Source organism: Arvicanthis niloticus, chromosome 10, assembly GCF_011762505.2.
Source record: "Arvicanthis niloticus isolate mArvNil1 chromosome 10, mArvNil1.pat.X, whole genome shotgun sequence".
Classification (NCBI taxonomy): domain Eukaryota; kingdom Metazoa; phylum Chordata; class Mammalia; order Rodentia; family Muridae; genus Arvicanthis; species Arvicanthis niloticus.
This window is the reverse complement of record NC_047667.1, coordinates 51,628,651-51,655,418: the sequence shown is the minus strand read 5'-3', so window position 1 is coordinate 51,655,418 and position 26,768 is coordinate 51,628,651. Positions and strand designations below refer to the sequence as shown.

Here is a 26,768-nt window from a genome sequence, read left to right as displayed (position 1 = left end):
ACACACCGCTGAGTTGTTGGAAGCTGTATGAATATTCAATATATGTGTAATTTTTGATCCTATGACAGTGAAAAATTCACTAGGAAGACTAGCTATTGTATTATTTGCCAGTTTTGAATACTTGCTGCCCATTCATCACTGCTCGGGGGATGAGATGAGACTAGCATTTTCAAAGGAAGCTATGGGTGGCAGAATACGATTTTAACATGCATAAACAGTTTTAATTGACTCTCTATAGATGCAGAGCTACAAACAGCCGCAGTCATGATCTGCCTTTTCTAATCTCTTATTGTATGCAAAGCACTCTCTCAGGCAACATTTCTTTTTGAAATCACACTTGGTGGCCAGCATTGGCATTATTCTTTGAGCGTTTAGTGGGGAGGCTGAGACCTGGTTTTGGTGACTTGTCTAACATGATGCCGTGAGTTATAAGTGCATCTACACTTTATTTCTGATCCCTCACCAGCTCTCTTTTTCTGTAGCCGAGGAGCTTCTTACATGCCGTTTAACCTTGTCTCTGCTCTTTGTGACATGGATTGGTGTTCCTGGCTGAGTTCAAGCTGCCTTGCCTTCTAACACACTGTCTCCTACCATTGTGAAGGTATTCTCTGAGACTAGCAACAATGCACAGATCAGAAAGATCTTTGTAAAGTCTCTTATACACAGTGAGATGACAAGATGCTCAAGTTTCCTGAGTGCCCCCAGAAGCTGAACCTTCAAATAGGAATCAGTTAAATCAACAAGTCCTCTCAAGGGTTCTCCTGGATGTTTGATGCTCAGGGGAACTTGAACGAGCCCTGGTTTCGGTAGGGTGGCAGTATCACCAAAATTCTTCTGCTTAGGACTCTGCTTTCACTGCAGCTGTTCACAGACTTCAGCTGTTGGCTTCTAAACGCTTTGAGGTCAAAATACACATGCATTGGTTTTATCTACCTCTCCCTTCCTCCCTCCCTCCCTTCCTCCTTTCCTTTCTGTTTTGTTATTTGAGTCAGGATCTAACTATGTAGCCCAGATTGGTTTTTAACTTATGATCCCTCTGATTCAGTTTTCTGAGTTCTGGAATTACAGTCAAGATACTACCATTGTCAGCTTTCTGCTCCTTCCTTTAAAAGGCAACACACTCTGTTACCCAAGCCCCTCCCACCTCTGTTCTCTTGGATTGTCTACCAACACCCATACTTGTCACCTCCCCATTCTCCCTGTGTCACTGGGTCTTTGTCTGGAGCCTTGGAACTAACTCCCTTCCATTCTTTTTCTGGATAATCCTGTCTCACCCATTGAGACCAGTCTAAGTGATCAGCCCTTCAAAGATCTTCTCTTTCCCATCCAGTCTTACTTATGAGGGGAGATGTCTCCTCTCTGTTATCCCTCTGAACTCTTTTTTTTTTTTTTTTTGCAGTTATTGAACTGTTCTGTTTTGATTCATCCATTTTCCTAAGGGATATCATAGGGCTTAAATGGTTAAATGCTTAATAAAACATTGATTCTAAGGGGTGAGTGAATTGTAGGATATGAGACCATGGTTGGCATAATACTTTTAATTGCATATACAGTTTATGGTATGAAACTTGGAACTTAATATGCAGTGAATATCTAGAAGCTTCAGAAACACAGCTTCAACTCTTAATCTGGACCACAAGGCCCTGTACATTTGGGGGTGGACAGGATGGTCTGCATGCTTTAAGGGGTGTCTGAACTCACGGATGCCATGAGTATTCTCGGAGTGAGCCGTGAGGTGCTTTAACAACAGTTTCAGGGCCATATAAAAGCAGCTGTCTTGGTAACAATTGTTCTATAATTAGACTTAAGGCCTACTCATCAAAAGGGAAGTCATGCCTGGCTCTGGAAACCATAGACCTTGGAGGAGAACCTAAACTGTCACCTTATGAAGCTGGCATAGTTCCTAACTGCATTCTAAATATTTACCCTTATACCCACAGTCAAATGTGGCCCTCACCCCTCGTCAAAGAAACTTCTCTTTGTAAGTATAACAAAGACTATGGCAGAAAACCATACAGGGTCAAAATGCAGAAACTAAGTGTGGTGTCAGACCCCAAGTGCTACATCTACCACACACCTGATGCAGCTAAGGTGCAAGGAACATCACAGAAGGGAAATGGCAAGGTGTTTTAAGTGTCAGAAGAACAGGAAGTTCCTGTAAGATATGTCTCCTAGAAATGATGAGAAAGTCTCAAAAACATGGCGCCTAAAACAATATCTGGACAAGATTACACCAATAGGCACGCTAACATGGAAGGTGAAGTCCCAAAGACTCCCAATCCTAAACGAGCAGCTGTAGGCAACTAAGAATTCTGAGAGTGGGAAAAACAACGTTTCCAAGAGAGGAGCTCCCGCCAAATGGTTATCTAAAAACAAGTGGTCAGTCCCGAAACCATATGTATCCAGGTAAGATTATATACACCAAGCAATTATATCTACATATTTATGAATACATTTAGAATATTTAGGAGTACATATAATTAAAATAAGAGGCCATAGATTTGAGAGAGAGAAATGATGTAATTACATTAATTTAAAAAAATAAAAAAGTTTATTTTTAAAAAGTAGCTATCAGGAAGTCATGTAAGTATCAGAGGAAAGAATTTTTTTTTGCTATGCACTCTCCACAGAATACATTACCTAGAAAACAAGTTGAACCAGAGTGCTCTAGCCCACCACTGTATAATGAAGCTTCAGGAAGAGAGATTCATAGTGTGACCCTTGTGTGAAAGCGTATGGAAACAAGATCAACTTTTCCACTTGGACCCCTGGTTTCCCTTGAACAGCACCCCCCCATGCAGGTGTTCCATCCCCAGCCCTTGAATTATGTGACTGTGCTGGTGGTCCCACACCCAGGGAAACATCTCACTCCCAGAGGGTCTTGAGAACCCTGCAGTCTATCATGGAAAGTGTAATGAGTAAGACTCAGTCAGTGAGGAGCAGAGGCTGAGAAACTCGGGGGCCAAGCAGCAGGTCAGAGTTTCCCCCTTATGATTTTAGCCTTCCTCCACTCAAAATAGAAACCATTTCCACCCTACTCTCTGTCCCCAACCTCAGCTTCAAGGTGGTCTACCACAAACACTCTGAGTGACAGTAGGGGAGTCACCAACCCTCTTGTCAGCCTGCACACTAAGCTGAGGAAACGGAAGCCTAGAAAGGCCAAAGAAAGTACTGCTTTGACCTTTTAAAATTATTAATTAATTAATTATTAATTAAATACATACGGGTGTTTTATCTGCATTGTGTTCTTAATGTCCTTGGATCCCCTGAGACTAGGGGTTACAGATAACTGTATGCCACCATGTGTTGCTGGGAATTGAACCCAGGATCTCTGGAAAAGCAGCCATGGATCTTAACACATCTTTTCTTTACTCTCAGCTGGTGAGCATCAGGAGGAGATGAAGAGAATGGGGGTCTCTTCAAGCAACACACTGCTCCTCATGCATTTGAATGTAATAGAGGAGCCAAGGGACCCACGATCTGAGAAGGGCGCCTGGGGAAATCTTTGAGTATAGAAAACAATTTGTGCTTTCTGCTTCTGAACCTGCCACTAATGGTTACTCAGAAATCCTGAGTATAACACCAAACAAGGGAAAGGGGGCAGATGGGATTATTCCCCAGAAAGAACCCAGGTGCTTGCTAGGTAGTAAAAGGGATTGAGAGAATGATTCTTTTCCTTCTTCTCCTTCTCTTCCTCCTCCTCCTCCTCTTCCTCCTCCTCCTCCTCCTCCTCCTCCTCCTCCTCCTCCTCCTCCTTAATTTTATTGCTAAAGAATGAGAGAAATGGCAGAGATGTTCAGCTGCCTTCTGTAGATAGCCACAAACTTTGAAATACTTAACTGTTCACAGACTGCTCAGAGGGAAGGAGATATGTTAAGTCCCAATTAAGAGTTGAGTGGGATAAGGAATAGTGTCTCTAAGAAGCATGAACAAGGCTATTGAGTAACAGTCTCATTTGGTGCCCACAGACAAGATAATATTTGCAAGAGGCCAGGTAAGGAAGGTACCAGAATGTACCAGGTAGCAACAACAGTAAACAGATTTGATAGTAACCAAGATCTGGAGAGAAGCAGTTAGGAGTCATTGTGTCATTCTGCTGCTGACACAGGAGAGAAACAGTTAGACATGGAGTCCCATTCCGAGGGCAGCAGCAGATTAGTTCAGAAATGGACATTTGATTAGGGCCTGTTTCCGTCTCCCAGGAACTTCTGAGTAGACCCAACATATTCAAGTCCAGTCTGGCTGGGCCTTTAATCATTGAAAATGGAAATTGATATACTTTGTGGTTCTTCCTTGATAAGGCAAAGGATGCCCCTGCTATTCTGCTGCAAAAGAAAGGAAGATGGAGAAAACACTTGACTCACTGACTTGCTTTAAGCTGCTATCAGCTGTTTCCCTGCCTGGTGCAGATGCCCAGGGTGTCTGTGAGCTAACCCTATCCACTACAAGGCTTTCTATTATTGCAACATCTTTAGTTTTTAGACAATTTCTTTGCCTCAGCAAAGTATTTTCTTCCTTCCTTCCTTCCTTTCTTCCTCCCTTCCTTCTTTTTTCTTTTCTTTATTTCTCTCCTCCATCCCCCTTTCCATCCCTCCCTCCTTCCCTCTCTCCCTTTCCCTCTCTTCTTTCTCTTTCTTTCTTTCTTTCTTTCTTTCTTTCTTTCTTTCTTTCTTTCTTTCTTCTTCTTTTTCTTTCCTTTCTTCCTTATCTTTCTCTCCTCCCCCTTCCTTCCTCGCCCCACCTCCTTCCCTCCTTTCTTCCTCAGATTTCTGTTTGCATTGCTGTGGATCGCTTATGAGACTAGCATGATGGAGGAATCTGGAAAGAGTCTCAGAGCCCTTTTACATGCCAAAGTGTCCAGATGCTGATTAAAAACACCACTTTTGTTCCATTCTGAATTAAAACCAACAGCATGGCATCTATTTAATAAGGTATTTTAGGAGAAAAAGGATGCTCCTCCCTTCAGTGGAAATATAAAATCGACTTCAATTTCAGAAATGCTGAAGATGTGGTAAGTAGGTATCTTAAAATGGTGGCCATGTGGTAATACATGGGAATAGATTGTTTAAGGGACAAACAGCACTTCACTTTTATTTTTATTTTATTTTACTGTTTTCACACAGAGCACAGTTGGCCACCACATAATTATTACGTCAGCAGTCCAGAGATGCGTCTATGAAAAGAACTCAGAATTAACTACAGTACATCCTTTTTCATCCTCCTCCTCATGAATCTTTTCTTACAAAGATTTTAGATGATACGCTCCAACAAAACAAAAGAGATAAATTAAGAAACAGAAAGACGTGGTCCCCAAGAAACAATAGGCTTAACTCTGACAGCAGTAATGGAAGCCTTAAAATAACCCGGGAAGAGGGCTTTCAGAATAAGAGTCATTCAGTATGTAAAGGCCAAAAGTCCTTGTGCACACAGATAAGCAATGGAAAAGCCAGGAAAGCTAACCTCCCAAGCATCCTTCAAAGGAAAGAGATGTTTAACCTGTTGTCCTTCTGGAATTCTGGGAATGGGTATATTTATGACTTGGGATCTTCTGCTGTGTGGTGAGCTAGGCTCCACACATATCTTCCAGAATTTATGTTTTACGTATCCTAGACCTTTTCCTTTAAATCTTGAGCATTGCTTCTAGGCTATAACACCCATCCTTATATGAATGATGTCACTTGTCCTTTGCACCAGACTAAGTGGCTTCTGTGTTATCTTAAGGCCAGGCCAATTCTGACATCCACAGGCATTATGCTTACCTCATTCACTCTCACTAGACCTTGAGTCTTGGGCACTAGCTGAGTCAACAGTACTCACCTTTGTGAAAGAAGCCAGATATACTTTGTAAAGAATTTCAACACAAACATGTCTTAAACTCCGCTATTTGCACTGAGTTGTTATCAGAAAACTTTCCCTCCCAAATTGTGCTATGCTTAAATATGGCTAAAATAAATCATCTGGTGTCAGACTCTAGAAGTCTTGGCTCAGCACTGGTACCCAAATCAGGCTGAACTGAGTTTCAAGAAACTCGGATTGGTTTTCCTGTCACCTGTAAAGCCTGCAGAGACCCTCTGCACTACTGACACCTTTCATGTGCAGTATTTGCTGTAAAAGGTTAAGGCACAAAAAATTTAAGAGAAATGTAAATTAGAAGCCCCAATAGACGATTCAACACCCGGTACACACTGCACTAAGTGGATTCAAGATTTTTTTTTTTGGTGAGGGGAGAGGAGAGGGAAAAGAGGTACAAGGTTAGGGAGGAATCAGAGGGGAGGGAATAGGGATGGATTGGATCAAGAGACCTTACATGCTTGATGAAATTCCTAATACAAAATTAGAGTTTTAGGCTAAATAAAGTATCTTAAATGACAAAAAAGATCACCCCAAGTTGCCAAGCTCAGGGGTCCATATCTGTCATCCTAGAATCTGGGAGGCTGTGGAGAGACGGTGGCAAGTTCAAGGACAGCACATAGTGAGAGGCTGTCTCAAGATGTAAAAGGAAGCCCTGAACAAAATGCAATAGAACAAAACAAAATGAAAATGAAAATAAAACCCAGGCAAAGAAATGTAACAGTCATTCATTACTTGACCCTTTCCATCAACAATGCCTACACTCGTATTAACATATGCAGATTTTGGATCAGTCTGTAGTTCTCTGTTAGAAAGCTGAAATACATGAGAAAAAATGATGGGAAAATAAAATAGTAAATCAAGTCAATAGATGTCTTAAATTCATTAAACAACAATATAAATATGAGTCTGGAAGAAAAGGAGAGATAATTATAATTACAGAATAAATAGCTGGAAGAGTTGAATATAGTACTTTCTTTGGAGCTGAGAAGCAGTGTGATAATTAATCCCAGTTTTCAACTTGATGAGCTCTAGAATTAGCTGAAAAATGGGCCTCTGGGCTTACCTATGAGGGACTACCTGACTTAGGTTAATTAAGATGGGAAAGCCTGTCCACTGTGAGTGGTAGCATTCCCTTAGCTCCTTGCCTGTATAAAAAGCATAAAGTGGGCTATACACAAGCATAATTGTTCTCTCTGCTTCTTGACTATAGATGTGGTAACCAGGTGCTTCCTCAGGCTGCTACCACTATGATGCTCCCCTGTGATGGACTGTACCCTGAAACTATCATCCAAAACGAAGATGTTTCTCCAGTAATAACTTTGTCAGGGTATTTTATTATAGCAACCTAAAAGTGTGACTAAAAAAATAGATGAATCAAACAATCCTATTTTCATTATATATTCTTGCTTTAGAGAGCTATTTGACATTTTGAAAACCATGTTTGTGTCTTATAATGAAAAAATTTGAAGTATATAATTAGGTTGATATGACATTTTTTTAGTGACTCTAATCTATTTATGCTAATCAGAGCTCATTTTTCTAAAGACTCACAGATAATTTATTTACTAATCTTTCTTGGGGCTGGATCAAACTGAATACCACGTTGTTTTGGAACCTACTATGCCTTACATTTGAAAATGGAAACAATATTCAATGCTTTTCATTGCCTTTCTATGATTGTTGAGATCATATTAGGTTCAGATAGGAAGAGTGACAGCTCATCAGAGGGGCAGGTGTTCTTGAGGCATCTCAAAGACCCACAGATGTGAGAAAGAAAGAATATGACGCTCAAGTTTCAGTGGTCTGGGTGGATTCATATTTACAAAATGGCACACATTCAAATTTTCAGTTACTAGACCCAAACACAATGCCTAGAACAATGTCATGGGGTCTCAGATGTATTTTGGAAATCAAAGCTGTTTCACATCACATCAAGGAGGAGTTGGGTTTTATTTAGAACTTCTTCCATACGAGATTAGCCAGGAGTTACGAGGAGTACAGGATAGGAGGAGCAGCCATGGCCCAGAAATGATTTGTTCAAGTATGGAAGGGTAATAGCTTGGCAATGGTTCTCTTCAAGGGAGGAAGAAAGGGAGGAAAGAAGGGAAGAAGAGAGGAAGGAGTTGTGGATAATGAAAGAAGCCTATTGAATATCTCACTGTGTTGCCAGAAGTTCTGGAGAACTAGCCTCAGAAATCAGGCAGCCATCACTGAACACCAGTCCAGCAACGCTGGATGCCACCGCCCCTCAGCAACAACTACCTTGATGTCTAAGGTGGGCACAGTAACCACGAGCAGTCTCCGACTTTCCCAACCATGCTTTCATTCCCGGTAGGTTTAGGATTTTAGGAAGAAGCAGCCACTTGGTGAAGTCTGCCTTGAATACAGAGGGTTGGGCTAAAAATGATGGGTTGAGTTTTTAGCTTTCTTGGTGGGGAAGCATGGTCATGTTTTTGTGCTTTGATGCTACTGGGAAAGCAAAAACTAGAAAGGAAGTCTGGGAAATCAAGGAGAACTGCTATTTTTGTTGTTCAACTATGTAAGTAAGGCAGCCTGTTGTCTTCCCTTCACTGAATGAAGTTGGTAATTTTCCTCAAACAGCTTGATTCTTTCATTCAAGAACTTTCTTTCTCAGTTACATTATAATTTTGTATAAAATTAATACTGGTAGATAAGGACACCTGCTTCCAAGCCTGACAACCTGAATTTGATTTCTGGGGTCCACATGTTTGAAGGAGAGAACTCACTCCTGAAAGTTGTTCTCTGACCACATGTGCCTCCATAAATAAAATGTAATGAAAATTATGAAATAACATGAACCAATGTAGATTGAGGGCTGAATATACACCAAGAACAATTTTAAGTATTTTATATGTATTCCTTCATTTAATTCTTGCAGCAGTACCAGACGATATTTAGCAATATTACTTGTATTTAACACAGACAGAGAAACTGAGACACAGAGATTAAAGGCATTGGGTGACTCACAGAAGGCCACGCAGTTATAAAAGGATCAAAGCAAATATGAACATCATGGTCTTGCTCTGGACCCTGAGCTCTTAACCAGTACGGTAGGTCACGTCTTAGAGATAGGCATTTCATAAATAAACATAATACTAAATAATTAAATAAATTATAATGTACACTGGATGTTCTGGAGTTTGAAACCATATTTGGTTTTTAAGATTAAATAGATTTCTTGGTTTTAACTGTTTGTTACTTTCTATTTCATACATCCAGGAAGTGGATGAATCAGGTTTCTAGATTGTTCGCTATCACTTTTCTTCATTCACCCTAAGTTGATCTACCGAAGTGTGTAAACAATGGTTAACCCCTTCTCAGCACTGGGAGTTTAGACTCTATCCTGAGATGCTCATTGCTTTGGTCCAACCCTTCCCCTCCTCACTCCCCACATCCCTCTAGCTCTCTGGAATATTTTCTTCTTCCCTTCTTCTTTCCTTCCTTCCTTCCTTCCTTCCTTCCTTCCTTCCTTCCTTCCTTCCTTTTCTTTTTTAAAGAGTTATTTATTTATCTTACGTATGTGAGTACATTGTCACTGTCTTCAGACCCATGGTTGTGAGACACCATGTTGTTGCTGGGAATTGAACTCAAGACCTCTGGAAAAGCAGCCAGCACTCTTAACCACTAAGCCATCTCTCCAGCCTATATTTTCATCATGTTTATGTTCTGTGACTCTGTGTTGAAGCCATCTCCTTGGACATAACACCTGCCTATGGAAATTCCCCATAACAGAACTTCAGTGCATGTGCAGTTGAAAAAAATGAACCAGGCCTCTTCCAGGATAGTAGCAAGAGTACTTTTTCATGCGGGTCCTTGGAATGGAGAATGTAGCTTTCTGTAGTGATTCTATGTACACCGTTCTTTGCATACTAATTCTTGGCAGTAGAAGGTTAAAAAAAAAGTTTGCTACTTTGTGCTGTTGTTGAAGATTTAAGTGTAAGGATTTTTAAAAAATAATCTTTAATCTTTTTTTTTCAATCCAATCATTATCCCCACTCCTGGTCCAAGTAAGGATTTTATTATGGAAATAAATTGTATTTCTGTACCTTACTGACTCCTAGCTAAGTGAAAATATATTCTTGAATATTTTCTCCTTTTTTCAAATTTTCCATTTCAAGAGTAATAGGTTATTTTAATTTCTACCCATATAGCCTGGCATCAGAACTCACAAAATATATATGAAGACAACAGATTCATTAAGACAAGAAATCTGCCCTTATGGACCACTGATGATAGAGACAGCAAGAGGCAGCTGGAGAAAGTTTGGCACAGGTGACTAAGTTTTGCCTCTGTGGAAGGTCCGATGGAGGTCTGAGTTTAGAGAGCTAATGGTTTAGAAAGTATTCATCACCACCAATGGTGACATTTCACTAAAGCTTTGGTTACTCTTAATAAACCACACAGACACATTGTGGATTCCACTAATGTGATTTGGTTAACTCTCAAGACAGTGTGTGTCGGCAAGACTCTGTAACAGAGGTTGTATGTGCCTCTGTGAGATGTGTGTGTGTGTGTGTGTGTATAAGAGAGAGACAGAGACAGAGACAAAGACAGAGAGACAGGTACAGAGACAGAAACAGAGACAGAGACAGAGACAGAGAGACAGAACTAGGAAGTCAGAGAATTGAAACTGATACACAGGAGTGGTATGAGCTGACTCTGTGTCAGTGGGGTTAGTGTTACTCTCTCAGGATGAAACAGGCTTCAGCAACATTGACAGTGCTCAAAGTATGGTCCCTTCTACCACGGTTTTATGCTGCTTTATAAAAAACAACCTTAGGGCCGGTGAAATGGCTCAGCCGGTCAAGGTACTTGCTATGAAGTTCGGTGATCTGAGTTTGAGCCTCAGGATCCATAGGGTGGGAGAAGAGAACCAATGTGTGCAAGTAGTCCTCTGACCTTCACGTGTGTGCAATTGCATGTTCCCCATCAAGATAGATAGACGATAGATAGATAGAAGCAAAATGTTGACCAATACTTTGAATATTTAAAAAGCTGCTCATACAGTGTCATTTACAATTGGCAGGAAGTAGCTATGATGATATCCCAGGCTGCACCGCAGATCAGCGTTTGATTTAATTTTGAGGTCTCTCCCAGCCACATTCATTGAAATGTGGGGAGAACAAGACAAAAGGGAGCTGAAGAAATTTTCATTTTTCAATTTAATTCCGTATAATATTTTTGTAGTGATCAAATCTAAGACTTTGTGCATGTTGAACATGCAGTCTTCTAGGGAGCTTACCCTACGGAGGAGCCTGAAGGGGCTAGGGTACACAGATCACCCCTGTCTATTTATCTTTTACTTCACTGTGGCTGGGAAGACAGAACAGAGGCATTCATCTTCTTGTCTCCTGGAGATATGTTTGGTGACAGTGTTTTGTTTCCTGATTTGCACCGAGCCCTGTTGATGGATGTGACCGGATAGACCTCTGCGTCAGGATATTGCCCATAAATCTGATCTGTTTACTCATTTATTAAGGATAGTGAATTATCTGGATAATGTCAAGGTCTACGGTTGCTCATATGCTCTTTTCTCATCTGCCCTTGTAGCCTGTTGTGCTTGGAAAATATGTGTGTAAATTATCAGCAAGTCAGACTGCACAGTACTTTGAATGGTGGTGGTGCGTCTGCATCAGTTCTTAGGAGAAAGGAGAAAAAGACAGGAAAATCTGTTTACTTGTGTTCATTCAGTCAATCTTTATTCCGTCAATCTTTACTGTATTCATACACCTGAAGGATGTGAGGATTTATAACAAACAGTGCCTTGCTTTTCACAGACTTCAAATTTATACATAGAACAAAAATATACCACATACAGGATAAAACTGTCAGGCATGGTGGTGGTGGGCACGCAGTGTTTCCTCTGTTCTGAGCTTCCTGCTTCCTGGGGTTGAGTAATTCGTGCCTATATGGGGCATAATGGTGTTTGAATATCTTCATAACCATGTGGCACTCCAGAAACTCGAGTGTGTTTTTGGTGGCTGTGTATCTTTATATTAAGAAATCAAGCTGAATGGGAACCCATTCAATGACCTAGTAGCTGCATGTTAATATTATATATATGTATGTATATATATATATATATATTCGCTAATCACAAACAAATAAAATGGGAATAAACACATGGATAAATGAGAGCTAATACAGGGCTTGAGACATGATCTCTGGCCCTCACTGAACCTCCCACTCACCTCCCGGCCCAACCACGAACTTTCAGAGATCTCAGTTGTGAATGTCCTTTTGGTTTTCCTTACCTCCTTTCTTTTTATACATTTCACAGAGTTGAAATCTTGTTCAAAGTCCTGGATATAATAATAAATACAAATCAGCAGAAGTTAGATGGTAAGGAACCAGATGTCCAAAATAGTTTTGGCTTCAAGAACCATGCAATTACTCAACACTACCATTGTAATGTATGCACAGCCAGCACAGATATGTAATCAAATGTGCACTACTGGGTTCTAGTGAAACCTGTTTCACAAAAACATTGGGAGGAGGATGATGCTACTTGTGCTTTGTTCTTCCTGTGAGCTCACTCTAGACAGTATCTGCTGGTATCAGGCATGTCTGACAGTTCACTGCAGTTCTATAATTCAAACAAATCCAAGTTAGTGAGAATAATTTTACAGGGTTGACCATCAGTGATTTTTTTTTCCTATTAAACTTTTGATTTCTTTGGAAAAATATTACTTCTCTTTTCCCAACATCCCAGGTAAAATTAAAAGGAAGGAAATTAAACCATAAAGTCAATTTATCTCACTTACTATTAATAGTTTCTGGAACAAGCATCTCCTCTGGATACAGAGCAAGATTAGGAATTTTGCTGAAACCCAAGAATAGCAATTAGATGTCACCTGGTACTACAAAGTCATGATATCATCATCACCATCATCACCATCATCACCACCATCATCACCATCATCACCACTATCACCATCATCATCATCACTATCACCACCATCATCATCACTATCATCACCATCATCATCATCATGGAAAAATGTAACAAAAGTAGGATTTGTTCTCAGGCTGTGGAATTCTACAGATAAATAAATATGCAATCCAACTGACTTCTGGTACATATCAAGTTCTCACTTCCACAAGTGTTGGGTTCTCCACCTAGTTCTCTCTAGTTTCTCTTGCTCCAGGGCAGGCCATAGTCTGGACATCACTTCTGTGTTTAGCAATCCACTCATCATGTGCAATTTAAGTGTAACTTTAGGAGACAAGAGTCCATGCTACTGACAAATGTTTATTAATGTGTTTCTAGTTGAAGTCTCCCATGAATGGCTGTTGTAGTCAATAGACTTTAGGAAATGCTAGGCTGGCCATAGTTTGCTATAGGACTTCTGGGCCATTAATATAGCTCTATATACCATACATTCATAACGCAAAAACATTCCAACTTATTCCATGATGTTGACAAACTCAGTCTATAATGTAAAGATGGGAGCACCACATCCCTGAAACACCCAGAGGTTGAAGGATTCCTTCAAGTCCATGTGTGCTAGAACTTTCCTGGTAGCCATACCGTAGACTCTCTTGTTTTTTTCCCCTCTGTTTTCAGTAAGCTTTCTTCATGATTAGACACCCGATCCTGCTTAACAAGGGACCTGGTGTAGAAAAGCTTTGAGTGAACAAAGAGTGCTCTGTGCCTCAAAGATTTGAGGACCTTCTTTCCTGCAAATGTCAGAGCTATGGGAAATATCTCTTAATAAGAATTCCTGTTCTAGATCTCAGGCAAGAAACAGTGAAAACGTGTCTGTGTGCTTAAGGCTGAACTTTTCAGTTAGAACATTCATTGAATGTTGTTGGCCCTGTATGAGGTTCCCATTGCAAGCAGGGTATATATGCAGGGAGGACCTTTACTCTTAATGCATGCAAACTATGTTTACGCTTAGGACCTTTACTTTTTCTATATTCCTAGCATGCCGTCAATTGAAATTTAACAGAAACATAGTTGTGAAAGCACTTATGTAAAGGGAGAAAAAAAGAGAAATGGATGAACAGTAACGAAAACAGTTCATACGATATTCATAAGAGATTATTAACTTTACTGTTGGAACAGCTAAGATTGACCAGCAATGTAGAATTATCTATAATCTATTACATATTTTTTTTTTTTTACCAATGCCTAAATTGATTTATTGAAATCCTGTATTGGTAAGAGCTAGAGAATCAGATCCTTTTATAACTGATCACAGTGGTGCGTGTGTGTGTGTGTGTGTGAATTAAACACTGTTACACCTAACTATTAAGCTAGAGTTTCATATGATGTCAGTATATATAAATGGATTTATTTTTTAAGGTATACCAATAAAATAAAGTAAAATGAGATAAAATAAGTCAAAATAAATCTAACACATTGGACTAGGACAAGACAAACAAACAGAGGGAAAAGAAGCCAAGAGGAAGCACAAGAACTAGACAGTCACTAGTTCACACAGTCAGGAACACTAGAGAAATGCTAAACAGGAAGCCATAATACATACGCAGAAGACATAGTGCAGACCTGGGCAGGCCCTGTGCATGCTGCCTCAGTCTCTCTGAGTTCAGATGAGTTTGGATCATGTTGATTTAGTAGGCCTTGTTTTCTTGGGGTCTTCTATCCTCTTTGGCTCTTACACTCTTTCTGCCTTCTGTTCTGTGGGCTTCCCTGAGCCTTGAAAAGAGGGTTTTCATATCACAAATTTGTCTCTATAGATCAGTAGAGAAGCTGTGAGCATTGACAGCTGTCTTCCAGACAATGTAACTTTTGCAACATTTAACCTCTCCACACCATTTAAAGAAAGCAGCTTGTCTCAGATTAAGGGGAGACTTAAGCAAATTGCCTGGAGGAATATTAAAGCGATCTTTCATGATAAGCACAGAAAGCTTTAAAGCCTGTGCATTCTCGTTGCTGTGTGGCTGTGGGTTGAATAAGAAGGAACGATGGGAAGAAGGGCATGCACTGTGTCCGAGATTACCTGGAGTACAGTATGACTTAGTAGCCTGGCACTGGAGTCTGGCAACTGTGGGATCAAATCTTTCCCCCTCTACCTCTGTGAGCTTGGCAAGAGCATGTGAGTGACTTAACCTCTCAACTTCTACAAACTACAGCTTCTCATCTATACAGTGTAGATAAGAATTCAACTTAATGCATCATATTTCTTGAAGAATGAAACAAGTAATACCCTTCAGTGTTTACCACAAAGTTCCACACACTGTATGGCCCTTACATATGATAAAAGAATTCTAGAGCCATTGAATGTTGTAGAGAGAGTATAGGATGATATATCCATACATGAGCATACTTATCTAAGATAAAGGAAGGTACATTCACAGTGGTCAAGTAGTTACATCTGGGTAATGGGATTTTGACCAATATTACTTAAAAAACAAAACAAAACAAAAAAAACCCAAAACAACTTTTCTAGGGGATGGGAGAATAGCTCGGTGGTTTAAAGCACTTGTTGCCTTTCCAAAGATCCTGAGTTTGATTCCGAGTACCCAGGTTAGGTCGTTCACACCATCTGTAATTCCAGCTTCAGAGAATCTGATACATGGCCTCTGTAGGCACTTACACACACACACACACACACACACACACACACACACACAATATCTATAGTGTCTAACCTTTCTTCATAGCAATCATACTGTATCAGAAAGAAAATAACCTAATTCTTTAGAAATGAAACTAGTTATGACTTAAGAGCTATGATACAAGGGTATATTTCAAAGAAAATAATTACCTCACTCATCTTTCATTTTTCTTTTAAAAAGATTTAAATACACAATTGAATTAATTCTTTGTTAATTAATTAGCTAATTGTTAGTCATAATAAGCAGTTATGGCAGGAATGGCAGACTTTATTTACTCTTTGTTCTGGACACAAATCTTGATTGCATTTCCCAACTACACCCATACCACATTGCCCATTTCCTCCTTCTGTTCTTATTTGTAGATGGCACCAGGTAAGTGCTTCTCACGAATGAAATGTAACCAAAGAATACACGTCACTTCCTGGTGGCTAAGATATGTGTGTTTCTGTGCTGTCTTGTCCTTTCAGGCAGCAGGAGATTCCATTAGCTTAGAGTAGAATCAGCCCAGCTTCCTGAGCCACTCTTTGTGGGAGAGCCTCCAATGCAGACAACTGATTAGGAGTATTCGTGTTTACTTTTGTTTCAGGCTAATCTGAATTACACAATTCCATGTACATCATCAACAGCGGCCTGTATGTGACTTTATTTATTTTATTCAATTAATTATATTGCCCAATGTACCACCACCACTGATTAATGTATTTTCAGTTAGAGCACTTGAAGACTCAAAGACATTTTAGTATATTTCAAGTTTAGAAATAGAAGCAGAGTTTATGTATCTTGCAACAAATGAGTGTAAGACAATGGTGGATTTCTCTTCAACTTGTATATCAGTTTCTTCTCTTCCCAGTGTGTTATGGTAATGTGTGTCAATTTCTAATACTCTAAGTGATCTGATGCTTAATATTTTTGGCATCATAGTACTAATATCAGACTTACCAATTTTTATCACTTGCATAGGAAAATATGGGGGTTTCACAGTCACCTTGATTTCCACTTTCATGACTATTACTGACAAGATGCACTTAGCTTTGATATTCCTTTGGCATTAGGTGACTCTTGTCTTACTTGTTTCCCAGTTGCTCTGTAGCAGAGAATCTGATTTGGCCAATACAAAGTGAAAGGTCACATTGAGAATTTAAGAAATTCCATCTTAATACATTAAGGAAAATGTCAGCCATCAGTGATATTGTCTATTTTTATTAAAAAGATGTAAGACCACAGAACCATCTTTGCACAGAACCATTTTTATATATTTTTTTCATTTGTGTTTTAAACTGAAAGATATAGTTACATGCATATGTAATATGCAATATGGTTTTGAAGTCCAAATCTCTTCTTATGGGCAAACTGCATCAGTTAACTAAGATGTGTATTACCTCACACGGTTACTTTGAAGCTAGAACACTTTATATTCACTCTTATTCAAGAATACAATATATTGTTACTGTATTCATCACATTGTACAATAGATTGCCTGCATTTCTTTCTTCTGTCAACTGACAGTGGGTGTCCTGAGACCAGTGCCACCTCAGTCCCTCTCAGTGCTCATTACCATCAGTCTACTCTCTCTTTCTATAAGAGCAGCTACACACACACACACACACACACACACACACACACACACACACATTCAACATGTGAGTGAAGTCATGGAGAATTTGTCTTTCTGTGCCTGGCTAATGTACTTACCATAATACACTATAGTTTTATTGATCACATTTTCTAGATCAAGCTATGCATTGATGGACTCTGAGGCTGATTCTGTGTCTTGGTTGTTGCTGATAACGCCAAAAGAAATGTTGCAGTGCGGATCCTCCCACATATTCTGTTTTTCTTTCTTTTGAGAGAGGTGGGATCACAGGATCACATGGTAGTTTTATTTTTTTTATGTTTCCTGAGCCTCCCACCCTGTTCTCCATAATGGCTACACTGTAGTTTGTTTGATTGTTCATTCATTTATTTTCTTTTTCTGAGACAGAGTTTCTTTCTGTGACCCTGGCTATCCTGGCACTTTCTCAGTAGATCAGGCTGGCCTTGTACTCAGAGATCCACGTGCCTTTGCCTCCAGATGCTGGGATTAAAGGTGTGTGCCACCACCGCCTGGCTCAGTAGTTTTATTTTTAAGTTTTCTAAGTGCCCCATACTGTTCTCCATAAGGGTTATACTAACCACCATTCCTATTAACAATGCCTAAGTCTTTCTTGACAAGTCTACGATGATCCTACACCTGCTTATATTTTGGAATCGGGACAGCACACTGAGTAGTTCATGTGAAGGAAAAGCAGCAGTTTGAATAGAAAATGTATTCAGGGCTTAAGGGGTACAGTTGTGGAAAGAGTTTAAAATATATTCTCAAAGTTCAGAGTGAAATCTGCTTGGATTAAATGGCATTAATGATATTTTTCTTAGAGATTAATTTATGATCCTCATGGGAATATAAATTTATTTTTATATTTCTAATATTAATAGCAAAAGCTTATAGGATACAGAGTATCAATGAACATACTTTATTGAGAACTATATAAAATAAAGAAACAAAACTAAAATGGAGTATCAGCAAGGTTGGTCAGTGTGTGTATGCTTGCTGAAAGTACAAAAGCAAAGACAGAAGAAACATGAGCAGCTATTTAACTTGGGGGCTGAAATAGCAATTGTAATGATCGTAATTGTGTGAACACATGAATACCACTAGAAGGAAAGCCACCAGAGCTTTTATTTCATTTATCCACTCGTATGTCAGTGAATCTTCCTGTGCCTGTAGTCAGGTGCTCATGGAGACCAGAGGAGGCCTGCAGGTTCTCAGGAGTGATAAGTAACTGTGAAGTGCATGATGTAGGTGCTGGGGGTGGAACTCTGAAGAAGCAGCAGGTATTCCTAAACACAGATCCCCCCCCTTCGACTCCCTTGAAGGGTACGATTATTCTCTCATGTTTTTTTTATTTTTTTCTAAAATAAGACTGTAGAACAGTTTTTCAATGAGCCCAGCTATACCTGTGTATGTGTGTTTCCCCCAAACAGCAAACACGCACAGAGATATGCTGTTGTTCCTCCTCCAGTGGTGTGAAGAAAGGGCTGTAAACTGAGTAAGGGTAAGGACTGAGAAGGAAGGAGAAGCCAGAGCAGCAGCACGCTCTTTGTTTTCCTATGGAGTCAGGAGGGGCACCGGGGGCTGATCTGTGGTTGTTGGCGCCTTCTGTCACAGGCGGCAGGTGGGATGGAGCACCGTGACCACACCACCTCACTTCCTTTGCCCTGTCACCACACTGAGCGATGACACTGACAGGCTTCAGGATGGAAGCTCTGACCTTAGCCTCACAGCTGTAAAAAGACTACCTTTGCCTCATGCACACATTGAGTTTCATTGACACATTAACCACACACAGGGAGAAGAAAAGGCCACAAGGTCTCATGTTGGTATGAACACAGCAAAGGAACTTGTGTTTAAATAAAAAAAAAAGAGAGAGAGAAGAAAATATCATCATCATTGCAAAGACTTTCCATGATTCCACACCCACTCTGAAAGCCCCTCTCAACACAGGAAGTGTGCTGACCATTGAGGGAAATAAAAGGGTCTCCTGAGGAGTCTGCTCCACATTCTTCCTGCACAGCTCAGTAAGACCTCAGCCATGAGACTTCTCCTCCTGACTCTCCTGGGAGTCTGCTCCCTCACCACACGGGTTGTGGAAGGTAAGCTAAGCAGGTGTGAATGGGATAAAGAACAGGGGGGCCCATGTACTAGGTTTGACTTGGGTTTTGATTAGAATAAGCTGCTTTCTCCAGGTAATCCTCAAACTTCATATACAGAATGGAAGTGCTAATTTCAACTCAGCTATTTTGGATTCACGCTTATTTATTTAAAGTTGAATGTTATATTCTGTCTATATTTTTCAACACTGTGAGCTGGAATTAAAATGGAATAATCTGATTTTTTTTAAAACTGATGACTATTTAAGCCCATTAAATATCCTTAGAAAGATATTTTTATTAATTCTGTCAATGATTACAAGTGAGTTCCTTGCTTTTGTTTACTTAAAATTGATTTGATAAATTATCAGGCTCTTTTAGAGTTTCATCACAGTGGGGAATGTGCTCAAAGCCATACATTCAGAAGCAAATCAGTGCTTTCTACTTGAAAAAGTCAAACAATAAATGACCAGAGGTTTATAACTTCATATCAAGAAAATCAATATTATTCTCAACTCAATAGAGGACTCTGCCAGTATTGTCGTGAATATTATCATTTATGACAGCCTTTTTGAGTTTGTAAGACAGCCTTTGATACAGAGTAACAGATAATTCACACTGACAAACTAGCCATGAAGATATTCTCAAGGTAGGATGTGGAAGCACTGAGTTCAGTGATCAGTTGATGTTTCCTAAAGGGTCACCTTTTTCTACTGGCTGGAGCTGACTTATAGATCTATTTGTATTCTCTTCTGTACTCTTAGACTGTAATTCTATAACTTTATCATAGATTCTATAAGGGCATAAAGGGAGTAAAGGAAACAGAGTCTGGAAATCCTTGACGTTGGGTAAAAGAAGAAATATTGACAAAGGAAAAAACCTTCAAGAATGTTCAGTTAGGTCACATGCTGCTAAAGGAATGGCATTTTGTTGAGTTGACAGGCGTACCATCTGGCAGGGCTCAGGCTAGGGCAGGCATGGTGGTGGTCTGTAGGAGCTGGGGAGGTGTGGTCTTGCTCTCAGTTTTGCAAGTTTTTTACTCAAATGAGTTTTGGAAACCTTGGTGGTGTCTTAGTGTATGCCAAATGGGACAAAAATAATCTTTGCTTTGACTTAGTTTTACAAACGCTTTAATAGATCCTCAACATTGCTGAGAAACAGCACGTTTCTAGATATAGAAGACAGGGCTCTGCCAGCCTTGTGCAGCCATGTACACTTGACACAGAGAAAAAACGTTCTTAAGTAGTGATGGAAAGCTGAAAGAGGCCAGAATTTCTTTTTCTATTGAGTCCAGAGTAATTCAGCATAGGATGATATTGGCCGGGTAAGGAATGCACAGGTTGGTTTTGAGTGTGAAGGAGAGGAGCCTTAAGAAGAGTGGAGCAAGCAAACAGCTTCTAGTTGCACATTATGGACAAATGGCTTCCTGTGGCAGCAAGGCCACAGTTCAAACTTGATCATTATCAAAGATGACTTGTCTTCTGAAGCTGTGAAGCACATAGCAGCGGCCCTGGCTAGGGAGGGAATTAGCACTTAGACACTTTGCTTATTTGGATTTTTACCAACTCTGAAATCCATGGATTCTCATTGGATATTTTTCCTTGTGCAGTAGAAGGTGAAGTTATGAACTTTGGAACTTAACTGGCTGCCTTGCTCTATCCTTTTGAGAACAAATCCCGAGAAAACCCTTCCAACCTGTGTTTCGAATTTGACTAATAAAAATGACAATGTATCTGTCTGTTCAGTCAAATGTGAATGGTGTTCTTCCTTAAATGTTAGCTTGCCCACTTCACTCTGTATCACACCAACTTTTGATCTGACTCACAGCACATTTTCTGAAACGATTTCTGCTTCTCTACTTTCCTGGCTCCCTCAACTCTACATGTACTCCGTAAAACAGGGTCAGTGCCCATCTGAATCAGTGACTTTCACATTTGGAACACAAAAGGACACCCTAAGTAAATAGCTGTTGAGGGTGTCCCTGGGAATTCTGCTGTCATGGTTGTCATAATGAAAATATAGAAAGATGGATACTACCTTGTTACTGTTTATTTGTTTTTGAGACTATGTCTCATTTACACAGTCCTGCCAAGCCCCAAACTCACTATGTCAACCAGCCTAGCCCATAACTCTCAGAGAGTCATCTGCCTCTGACCCCCAATGTTGGGATTAAAGCAATATACCTCTATGCCTGTCAACCTTGTTACATTTACTATGAAATTCCTAAAACAATACTAGTGATCTAGCTTTTAAAATTAGCCAGACATTTGTCACAATCTATAATGCACAAGCGACTCAGGGTGCTGATATGAATCATTTCCCCAAAGAAGCAAGTGGTGGTATACTCTGATCACATTTTAGAGTGATTTAATAAATGGTTCAGATCTTGTCACTTGTGGAGTTACAGTTTTATTTATGTTTTCTTTGTTTCTAGGTGTGGGGACTGAAGCCCTAGAAGAGAGTAGCTGTGTGAGCTTTCAAATCCAGCCGCTGCCAGTTCAAAAAATCAAGACCTATACCATCAGGGAGGGACCCGTGAAAGCCGTGATGTAAGTGTCTGCTCAAAGCTCAAAGTTCCTATCTGGAAATAGAGTAGGAAGAAGTGCTGCTGTCCTCAGAAAAAAATGGGTCAACATGGAGGAAATCTTAGCTTAGCCAATAGCTCGACCTGTCTTTATTAATCTTGTCTTCTTACTGCTCCATCTAATAACAATTATTGGAAAAAAAGAAAAGAATAGAATCCCCTTTTCTTCTTTTGCTCAACTGATGAGTCTGCATAGAAAACAGATGAACATTGTGTCCAGTTCTGATGGCCAGCCCAGGCTAGAGCTTACCCAAATAGCCACACCAATGTAGGATACTTAATGTGTCCAGTGCCACATTTTATATGTGGCTGTATCTCATAGGAACACATTCAGAATTTGCTTACATGGTACCCCTGTCCTCCAGAATCCCGTTTGCAGAAGGAAAATCTCTCTCCAATGCACACTTACCAAGTTCCACTCTTAGAAATGCATGCAAATCATCTCCAATTCTCCCACAGAGTTGAGTAGTTCTAGGTGGGAGAAGGAAGCAGGGCTGGAACTAGATGTGCCTAAGTGTCCAGTTACCCTCCAGTATTTGGTGTACTGGTGAATTACAGTCACCAGGCACTGGCTGTCACCTGAAGACCTCTCTCCCTTATTAGAGAGTGGAATGAATGTGTCCATGGACAGTCCCGAAAGATGGTTTCTTCTGCCAATTTATGCACAAATTATCTTTCATTGGACAATAGGGCTAACGTTATCTTTTCCTTACATTATAGTTTTGTCACCAAACGAGAACTAAAAATTTGTGCTGATCCACAAGCCAACTGGGTGAAAAGAGTGATCAAGACTGTGGATAGCAGGAAAAATGCAAGAAGGAGCATGGCTGGAACTGTTCCCACACAAGCCCAGAGGTCTCCCAGCACAGCGAAAGCCCTGTCTGGGTAACAGCCTCAGGACAGTGTTCGCTCACTTGTCAGGCAGCTCATCTTGGTTCCCAAGCCCATGGACTAATTATGCTATACTTACTTTTAATGAAAGTGTTGCATAAATAAAGTTATTTTTATTTTTAATGACATTCATGTTCACTTCAAATGTTGTAAGTAATAAATATTTATTATTGATGATGGTTCTATATTTGATTTATTATATAAAGGGAAAGGTAATATAACATTTATTTTATTTCTCTCTCATTGGTATCCCTCCTTGTCTGTCTGTCTCCTTGTCTGTCTGTCTCCTTGTCTGTCTGTCTTTCTCTCACTCTCTCTCTCTTGTACCTCTGATCTCCACAGTGAGAAATATTTGGACCAGTGTTTATTAGAGATGGAAGCTGCCTCCATCACTCTTAAGTTCAGCTTATAATAGTCTCCAAAAGCAAGCCACAGAGTTTTACTGTGCCAGTGACAATCCTCGACCTATTTCAGTTTCCTAGTAGAGTATTAGTTATAAAAGTGGTGAGAAATCATCCAGCTGTTTCTACATTCCTATTCTGAGGGATAACATCTCAGAAAGTGGTTCTGCTCAGGCTTGACTTCAGGCAAATTCTCTCACCTCTTGGTAGGTTGGTCAAGTAAAAGCCAGTGCTTGGGGAATTAGGCAACCTCATTACCTGAGGATGGATTCTAGTATTGTTCCCACTCTGGTTACCATTGTCTAAGCTCCACATCACCTATGGGCTCTTCATGTTCCCAAACATTGTCACCTGGATCCTCTCTCAATGAAATCACAATTTACAGTGCATTTCATTTGAACACTTGATCACTCAATACCACAAACTTATGCTTTCTTGTGTTTTCAATAAATGACGGAGTTTACTCCATTTTATGGTTTTAGTAATCCAAGAAGCTGATGATATACACCTGCTAGTTGAGCTGTCTGAAGAGCAGGAACTGGCCTTATCCTTGTAGTTGAGTTGAAGGAGAATTCCTGAGATACTGGACAATAAATACTAAGAACCTTTGGGCATCTTGGTGAGCCAGTACACTCCTGTCTATACTGAGACCCAGAGTAGAAACCACTAAAATGTCATCTCCAGCCAAAGGTCTGCCATCTATTCTTTCCCATTGTCATTTGTCCACTGTGATTATTAAAGATGTGTTCACGAAGACAAGAGCTGAACAAGTAGCAATGTCTTACTTAGGTGATAGAAAACTAACAAGGTCACAGAAGATGAACAGCTTGATTTCTTTACTTTTTAAAAGATTATTAATTCATTTTAAATTTATGCATACGTGCCTTTGTGAGGTTACGTGCACCGCATGTATGCAGATGCCTAAGGGGACCAGAGGACATCAGACTCCCTGGAAGTGAGGTTATAGGCAGTGTAAGGCCCCTATGAAGGGAGGACCTCACCCAAGCCCCAGGAATTCACAGCCACCCATTAACTCACAAGACACCGAACTTGATGCAATCAACAAGAGGTGTATTTCGATCAACATGTTGAGGTCAAGACCCATGACCCACACAGGGGCAGTGGGTTCTGACCCTGGGGCTTTGGAGACAGAGAGAATTTAAAGTAAAAAACCACAACTCAGGGGGGAAACCACAACCCAGGGGGAGTAAAGGAGGGCTATTGGAGAGTACCTGTGGAAAGTCCCAGCCCATTATTCAGTTTGTGACAGGGTCCAAGGAACAGTCATGGGGAACATTTTGTATAGGCTACTCTCTAAGAGTCTATTCGTAACCAACCATCTATCTTGTGGTCAGCCAAGTTCCTGAAACACAGAGCTCAAGACCAAGCTGACCTGCACTCTTGGCTCTGCTCTGCCTGTTAACCCTTTCAGCAGTAGTGAGATACCTGATGCTGGTAAATGAACTTGGGTCCTCTGGAAGACCAGCAAGTGCTCTACAACTGCACCATCTCTCTATCCTTGATTTTCTGATTTAATTATATATTATGCTTCCAAATGACTCTAGACCCTAGAGAATAATAATGCTAATAAGATGAGCCAATGAAAGAAATGTTATTCAATTTCTCAGTTTTAAAGAATTTTGCTTACCAGATATTTTGGTTTTAATAAGTAATGAAGGATACTTTCTTGCTTAGCTAATGATGATTCACTTAACCACACGATAAATCTCAATTAAAGACAAAACAACAGGTATAAAAAAGATTCATTAGCTTTTCTAAATGCCTTTGATCATTGATAGGAAGAATTCAGATTGAACAGTTGGAGATGAGGTTCCATGTTTGAATTGTTGTTCTGTATTCTCTTCAGAAGTCAGTTTCCCCAAGACCTTACTACACAAGAAGGCATAATGACCAGATGACTTAAGTATACACAATATTCTTATTTATTCTTATGTTACTCCCTTACTACTTTATAATTAATTTATTAAATTACTACTTACTGAGGGGCTTATATGTTCTAGGGCTGAAAATCTAGCAGCGAGCAGAAAAAGTCCCCCTTCATTCTGGTAAATTCTTCCCTTTCTCTTTCCTTGGGAATTGGAGGCTTCCTTCACCTACCCATCTAGCCTGTGCATCCCTAGGGCTTTGCAGAGCACAGCAATGCAGAGGTAAAACCAGATATCTTGTCTGTGGTCCCGTAACTATAGGAAGTTTGCAGTGTGGTAACATAAACGTAGGCAGGGTACTTCATGAACTTCTAGGGAATGTAGAGCCTTGGGTGTGCTGGAGCAAATCTGTTTAAGGCTTAGCCTGTAGGAAGGTCAGAGCAGTTTTATTCTTGGAAATAACCCAAGACCTAAGGGATGAGACAGTTGTCCTGTTTCAGTACATTCCAGGCAAGGGAAATAAGTAGTGTGCATGAAAGACTGATGGGGGGAAAGATCTTGATGTGCTGAGGAAGTTGAAGCATTTGCTATACCTTTTCTATACCTGAGAAACAAAATGGAGGCTACACAGCAACGCACAGGGCCAAAGGGGAGCTGGAGGGACAATGGACACGCAGGGAGGGCCTGTCTCTGAGACCACTGAGTGTGCGCTTCATTTTAAAGTCTATGGGGGAATTCTATGGCTGATTGTTGGAAAGCAGATTATCAAGAGCAAGACAAGAGCTAAGAAGACAACAGCAGGTGACTCTGGACTTAGTGACCCTTGAACTTGACCTGGTGGGCTCAGCTGTGCTCTGTGCCAAGTGAACAATTCCTCTCTAGTTTCCTCTGCCACTGAGAACCAGGACAAGATACAAAAAAAATCAAATTTATAGGGGTTATCTTAGGATTTATATTATTTGCTGGCTAGGCTAAGATCAACCCAAGCCTGTTTTGATTTATTAAATTCCCGAGTATTGACTGAGTGCCTGCAGAGTGTGGAGGAATAGGATCTACTCAGCTGTCACAAAGGTTCGTGACAGTCACCAAAGTCATTCTTAGTCAGGTCTCAGACAGCCAAACTCAGGGCTTCTCTCATCTGAATGCATCTGTCCAGATTAGGTTCCTTCCCCTCAAGGGTTGGATCAGCCTGGTCTTATCTTTATTATTCCTTATATTTCCCTGAAATATATTTGGTTTGTCTTAGGAGTTGAAGTTGGGGCTATGTACTTGATATCTACCTAATATATGGTATAATATCTGAACATGATAGGTTTCCAATAAGTTTTTATGAATATAAACCTACACACACACACACACACACACACACACACACACACACACACACACCTATCTAATAAATGCTCAATACTTAATGGTTAAAAAACCACAAAGGAAAGAGTTGTACCTTGGGATATGTCCCAGATTTTATTACTGAGAAAATGACATAGGTAAGATCTATTGAGTAATAACTTATAGGAAGGTGTTTAGTGGGAGTACTGAAATACACTCCTGGAAAGTTTTTTTTTTTTTTATTTAAAAAGGTTCTGCAGAAGAGATGACATAAGAATTGTGCCTTTAAGGCAGAAAAGAAACTTGCCAGGAAAAAACAGCAGGGTGGGTACTCTTGCCAGAAGAACTGCAATAAAGAAATCGTGGAGGCACCTGAGGGAAACTGCTTATGGGTGAGAGGGGTAGAGAGCTCAGAGAGGAAAAGTAGCTTGAGGTTGGATTTGAAAGCTCCTGAGCACCAGGGCAAGGGAGGGGGGTGGGGTGGGGCAAGAGTTAACGGGGAGGGGGAAAGGAGCTTAGAGGACAACA

The 26,768-nt window shown here is 40.2% G+C and overlaps 1 protein-coding gene and 1 long non-coding RNA gene across 2 annotated transcripts; both read left to right on the top strand.

The window, feature by feature from the left end:
• Positions 1-6,230: 6,230 nt before the first annotated feature.
• Positions 6,231-10,143, top strand: LOC143443807 (uncharacterized). Its single transcript, XR_013113098.1, has 3 exons — positions 6,231-8,128; positions 8,797-8,924; positions 10,026-10,143. It is a non-coding gene; the product is annotated as an uncharacterized LOC143443807 (long non-coding RNA).
• Positions 10,144-18,592: 8,449 nt separating this feature from the next.
• Positions 18,593-22,795, top strand: LOC117716588 (lymphotactin-like). The gene is made up of 3 exons (XM_034513665.2): positions 18,593-19,149; positions 21,581-21,695; positions 22,451-22,795. Exons 1-3 carry the CDS (start codon positions 19,089-19,091, stop codon positions 22,617-22,619), a joined length of 345 nt encoding a protein of 114 aa, XP_034369556.1. The 5' UTR covers positions 18,593-19,088; the 3' UTR covers positions 22,620-22,795.
• The last annotated feature ends 3,973 nt before the right edge of the window (positions 22,796-26,768 follow it).

Excerpts from the sequence above, each read along its gene's own strand:
- LOC117716588 (XM_034513665.2), top strand. The coding sequence starts at position 19,089 with ATGAGACTTCTCCTCCTGACTCTCCTGGGAGTCTGCTCCCTCACCACA. Across the intron at positions 19,150-21,580 it reads CACCACACGGGTTGTGGAAG|GTGTGGGGACTGAAGCCCTA; the intron begins GTAAGCTAAGCA and ends CTTTGTTTCTAG. Across the intron at positions 21,696-22,450 it reads GGACCCGTGAAAGCCGTGAT|TTTTGTCACCAAACGAGAAC; the intron begins GTAAGTGTCTGC and ends CTTACATTATAG.